Raw genomic sequence first — 6,030 nt, forward strand, 5'->3', positions numbered from 1 at the left:
GTAAATTACATTTTATTATATCGGAAATCGATTTTTTCCACGCGCAAACCGCTCTCTCTCTCTCTCTCTTTCCCTCCTCTCGTTGCAACAATCATTTAATACGCCGCCGGAAACGGCCGTTTGCAGCCGGCGTGATATTACGGAGAGGAGGGGGGATAAATAAATACGCAATGGGCCGACTTAGCTTCGCGAGAGGTCTCCGTGGGGAATGCATCCTTCATTGTGGCGGGACCACGCCATTAGGACGCGTTATCCGGTTCTTGTCGTCGAGTTCATCAAGCTCAACCCGCGCGGTTCGTCCATTGCCGGCGCACAAAACGCGGGTCGGGTAATCGCGATCACCTTGGCCGGAGATTACGATACAACATCAGAAGAGAGAGAGAGAAGGAGAGGACGCGGCGTCACGAAGAGGATCGTCCGGGGACTTGCGTGACGGACGAGCCGCGGAGCAAAAGGTTTCTCGCATTCGTAAATCGAATTAAGCTCTCAGCCGGCACGCTATTCTCGATCCGAAATGTCGTGGACGTATAAAAAGGCGCGATAACGGCGCGGCCGGACGAGTGAGTTGCGGAACGTGCGGCCACCCCTTCGCGTCTCACTTCGATCTAGGAAACGGTCTCGCGCGACTATTACGTACCTTCGACGAGCGGAACTCGTCGTCTGTCCGACGGATAGTCGTTCGGCAAGGGAGGAAAATCGACGTATCCGTTGTACGTTCATCCGAGACTGCGGTCGTCGCGAACTTCGTGCGCCGCCTGCTTTAGGCTGCATCGAGCGGCGTTATCGAGAGCGCACGTCACCTCGATTCTACTCGATTCGTCGAAGGATGTTGCTGCACAACGGTAGTATCGTGCTCGGGCCGTTGCCTTTCGCCAGTAGAGTCGGGTAGGTAACGCCGTCGTATGTTTCCCGCAGCACTCACCTCATAATCACCCGACATTGTGTCGGTGTCTGAAGCGCCGGCTCGGTCGCGCGGCTGGATGCATACACGAGGGCTTCCTACGAACGAGAGGCACGGAAAGTTCCCCGGCACACGCACGCTCGCTCGCGGATGCGTTTTATCCGGGGATAAGGTCGCGGAAGCCCGGGCTCAAGAGGTTCTCTCTCTCTCTCTCTCTCTCTCTCCTTCTCGCGGTCAGGGAATAGACAGGCTATCAAATCACGCGTGCGTTATAGCGTTGCGCCGCTGCCTCGAGCTCTCGACTGGCCAGGAGGGCGGGAGAGCGAGCGAAAGAGGCCGGGGGAAGACTAATAATCACTCGACATCCCAATTAGTACGCAGGCGGATTTAAACCACATTGCACGCGTACCGATCCCGCGGCTTTCGTCGTCATTAATGTTGAGCGCAAAAGCGCATCATTTTACGCGCGATGGATGAATAAGGGGTCTTTTTTTCTCGGATACAGAACCTCCACTGCCGCCGGCAACGGCGGTACAACAATAACAACGAAGATAACAATACTGTGGGCGGTAATAATGTGTGTAATGTCGGTAGCACGAATGAGATCCCGTGATTTATGTTATTCGCTTGATGTTGTATAAGCTCTCTCGCTTTGCCCGATAATGCGCTGTGTATTGTTCCGAGTCCGTCCCAGAACCTGCCTGACAACATGTCGAAAGCTCTCGTGACGTTTACGCTCTTTTGGCCGGCGATCTTATCATAGAAACGTACAAATTCGCCGCGTAAATGGATCCGCGCGGGGTTTGTGACGCGGCCGATCGATGCGGGTGAATTTACGAGTCTTCTTATTCGGGAAAATCTCGCAATTCTTATCGTCGACGCGGAAGCTATTTGTCCTACAGCCTGCTTTACATTTGCGATGTCGTGACGGGGTAATAATGTCGGTCACGAAGGAAGCGACAGAAATTACTCTCATAGACCTTATGGAAATTCCTGGCCGCGTTTAATCTCTTCGGATCCAGCAAACTCTCTCTCTCTCTCTCTCTCTCCCTCCCCCCCTCCCCCCTTCCTCTTTCTCCTCTCTGCGGTTAAACCGAAAAAAATTGCGCTTTTGTTTCGTTCGCCGGTCATTTGAAAGTAATCGAGCAGTCGTACTCTTCGTTTCGAAATAGTCCACAGATTGCAAGTGGACGTGTCGCTTCTGCCGTACTTTAATTATCAATGACAGGGATTCTCGCTCGGTCGAATTCAAATTGGATCCTCTCTGATGGAAAATATTGTGAGAATCTGCCCGAGTACTCGGGATTCATCGTTTCGATAATTAAAGCCTGAATGAAAATTTACCGCGAGCAGGATCCAGTAAATTTTGACGGATAATACGATTCAAAGTATCTAATCACGCCCGCGAGATCTTATTCCCTCTGCGCGAACGAAGACGGTTCATTTCGATAATCAGCCGATGAAATATCGATCAGACCGTTGTGTATATTTCCGAACGACAGAGACGTGCAACCGCTGCAAGAGCGATTTCTGGGATGGAATTTTCCCGCGGAGCACGCCGACCTCGTGCATCCGCATTGGCGCGCCTTCCTCGCGCCCGGAAGACTATGGCACATCGCCCTTGCGCTTATTTACTTCTTGCTCCTGATGCTCTCCCTCGTCGGGAATGGCATCGTCATTTGGATTTTCAGCACGTAAGTCCGCCGTCGCTTAGGAGAACGCGACACAAAATAGCGCGAGGATGCGTTTAAATATCGTGGATTAAAAAGAATTCGAGCGCTGGTAATTCAAGAAAAAAAAAACAAAAAGAAAGAAGAGATCGCGCTGTCTAATTGAAAAGTTTGTTCAGCCGGTGCAAACGTGTCTCTGACGCGTGCTTGTATGAAAATTTATCCAACACGTTTCTGCGTATATAATTCCATTAACTGTTTCCACAAGATAGAATATTGCTTCCCAATCTGTCGATTCTCTCAGATTTCAAAACGTAAAACGTTACCTTTAATCTCGTCCTATCGATTTCGCAAGCGCCCATAAAGCCATCGCTGCCGCCATCTCTGTACTCAAGGCGGAATCGTGTCGACGCGGTTGGCGACATTCTAATCAATATACCGTGGGAAATGTAATCAAATATTTTTTTAGTCGACAATATAAAAAATAACTCTTTCGAAACTCCTTCGATAATTCGATTCTCGTGGATTCGCGGGACGCTCGTTTGAATGCGCTTGTTTGTAGGTCGAAGTCGCTGAGGACACCGTCGAACATATTCATCTTGAACTTGGCCGTATTCGACCTACTGATGGCAACGGAGATGCCTATGCTGATCATAAACAGTTTCCTGGAGCGCACGATTGGTTGGGAGACCGGATGCGACGTGTACGCGTTGCTCGGCGCGGTTTCCGGAATGGGGCAGGCGATCACCAACGCGGCGATCGCTTTCGATCGATACAGGTCGGCACGATCAAGCTTGAATAATTTCGACGTTATTACTCGACGTGGCGAGTCGCGTTAAAGCTCAACGGCTCGTTCTCGGCGAACGACTATGTCGATGACGTCGATAACGGAGGGAAATTAGAGGAAAAATTAGGGTCGGAAAATTCGAGGCGGAAACGTAGGATCTAATCAACGTCTCGCGAATCGCGACTTCCGATTAGACGATTGGCCTGGATTCTGCATTGTTACTTTAACTCCGAAAGGGTGAAATCGATCAGCCCAACCCTCGCCACTCAAACAGTCAGACTGTACATCGTGTTTGGTATTACAGAACGATTAGCTGTCCTATTGACGGTAGACTCAACGGGAAGCAGGCTATGGTGATAACTTTGTCCACGTGGTTTTGGGCATTGCCCTTCTCGATACTGCCTATGACCGGATTATGGGGTCGATATGTGGCAGGTAAGCAGATACCTTCCGAACTCCCCACCTTTGCGGAAAAGTTTCCTGCATTCTGCATCTGCATATTTAAATTCGAAAGAATCGATTTGTCGTACCTCGCTTTACTCGCGCCCGAAAATCACTCAGCCGATTGGTCGGTGTCTTCGGAAATCATTTCATCGTCCTTTCTCCCCGTGAGCGAAGAAGTGAAACATTCTTCCGGGAAAAATTGGCCAATCGATCGTGCAATTTGCAGAGGGTTTCCTCACCACGTGCAGTTTCGATTACCTCACAGACGACGAGGACACGCGGACGTTCGTGATAACGATATTCTTCTGGGCGTACGTACTCCCCATGTTGCTGATCGTTTACTTTTACTCCCAATTGTTTAAGTCTATTCGCAGTCACGAGAAAATGCTGCGCGACCAAGTAAGCGGAACTTTTACGATTATGCGGTGTCGCGACGGGAGATTCGATTTTCACGGCATGCGTGTTTCATGCATAGGCCAAGAAGATGAACGTGAAGTCGCTCGTGTCGAACCAGGACAAAGAGAGGAGCGTCGAGATGAGGATCGCGAAAGCCGCCTTCACGATCTTCTTCCTCTTTGTCCTCGCGTGGACGCCGTATGCGGTCGTCGCCTTAACGGGAGCCTACGGAAATCGGTAACCCACTTGATGGACCCCATCCTGAGACACTCCCCGAAACAAATCCGAAATACCGTCCATCTTTACGCCGATACATATTGGATATGTTGCAGCGAGGCGCTCACTCCTCTGTCGACAATGTTGCCTGCCATTTTCGCCAAGACGGTCTCGTGTATCGATCCGTGGATATACGCGATCAACCATCCTAGGTAACATGTTGGGAAATAATTACAACAGAGCTATTCCCGTTGCACTTTGAGCTAAAATTATTTATATAGCCGTTGACCTCACTAATCGAGATGGACTTTGAGATAGACGCTCGCAGCTTCTCGGAGAAGCTTCTAGGATAGACGAGAGTAATTACACGGAGAAAAATCATTTTGCTGCTGTTGCTACCGCACGTTCGTTACGGCCGCGATAAAATTTAGCTGGTATAAGCAAATAGTAACTAACAGATTTTACCGCAACAAATTATTTCTCTCTGTGTAAAGCTAATAGCTTACCTGTTTTAATAAAGTCCCTTTTTCCCGCGGCCGCTTTTAATTTCGGTAATTCGGCGGTCCAGGTATCGACAAGAGTTGGAGAAGCGCTGTAAGTGGTTGGGAATTCGGGAACCAGTGGCCCAGGACGCCGTATCGGCGCAGACCGAGAAAGTTAACGTGGAGGAATCGTAATCTCTCATCGATGACGAACGTCAGCTCGATGCCGGGGTTGTCGAGAGGATGCCGATCGATCGCGTAACATTGTCACCACGAATGCAATTCCGATCGATCGCCCGGATATATATCTTTCTCGTTTTTCTTCCCTTCCCTTTTTCTTGAAATGCATCACACTCATGTACGCAACTGATCGAGAACCCTGTCCGGTTGCGTAGAGGGTCGTTAATAAAAGAAGGTTGGTCGCTATTTAACTCTCACATACGTCGAGTTATATAAATATAATCACAGAGCATGCATGACAATGGTTTTTGGGTTTTCATCCACATCGACTCCTCCTAACACACCCTTAAAGATAGTCCGTGACAATATTGTTAGAAAGATAATGGTTGATACAATACAGAGAAGTTCGATTTTTCGCGCTTTAACCTATAATATTTTTGGCTGAGACGATTAATATGAGCGATTAATATGCTGCTAAGATTTGGAACGATCCTGAGAAAATTAATTTACGGGCCAACTTAACGGTAAATTCAGCTTTGATACGATTCGAATTTCCTCTCGATTATTCGCCGATGCATCGTGCTTTCCGGAGTTTGAAAGAGATGGCGGCTTACGAAAGCTCGTTCTGTGCTGCCATCCCGGTTGGTCCAACTTTTATTGATCCCGGTTTGAAAATCTCAAAGCAAGACATGATTACTTGGTTGTATCGTGTTTGCTAGCTCATACAATGATACCAAATATTCATACAAACAAGAACAATAATCACACGCGCGCGATCTTTGTCAAAGTTAAGGTGAGTAGCTTCTAGGAAAGTGAATTGTACTTTATCGTGGATTTTTGTTACTTTTCACAAGCAATTTTATTCCTTTTTTGCATATACAAGTTATCCTAAAATTAATACGCGATATTTCAACAGCGCACTTTCGGAGCTTCATTAGACTTGGAAATTTTGGC

General features: G+C 48.4%; 1 protein-coding gene across 2 annotated transcripts; it reads left to right on the forward strand.

The window, feature by feature from the left end:
• The first annotated feature begins 579 nt into the window (after positions 1-579).
• LOC106743371 (opsin, blue-sensitive) lies at positions 580-5,364 on the forward strand. Of its 2 annotated transcripts, XM_014617152.1 has the most exons (8): positions 580-885; positions 2,404-2,595; positions 3,134-3,349; positions 3,663-3,793; positions 4,029-4,201; positions 4,278-4,435; positions 4,531-4,626; positions 4,983-5,364. In XM_014617152.1, the coding sequence occupies exons 1-8, from the start codon at positions 827-829 to the stop codon at positions 5,089-5,091; spliced, it is 1,134 nt and encodes a 377-aa protein (XP_014472638.1). In that variant the 5' UTR covers positions 580-826; the 3' UTR covers positions 5,092-5,364. The 2 variants fall into 2 exon arrangements, with proteins under 2 accessions (XP_014472638.1, XP_014472639.1); XM_014617153.1 differs by lacking the exon at positions 2,404-2,595.
• The last annotated feature ends 666 nt before the right edge of the window (positions 5,365-6,030 follow it).

Source organism: Dinoponera quadriceps, unplaced genomic scaffold (assembly GCF_001313825.1).
Source record: "Dinoponera quadriceps isolate SergipeBrazil2010 unplaced genomic scaffold, ASM131382v1 scaffold616, whole genome shotgun sequence".
Lineage (NCBI taxonomy): Eukaryota > Metazoa > Arthropoda > Insecta > Hymenoptera > Formicidae > Dinoponera > Dinoponera quadriceps.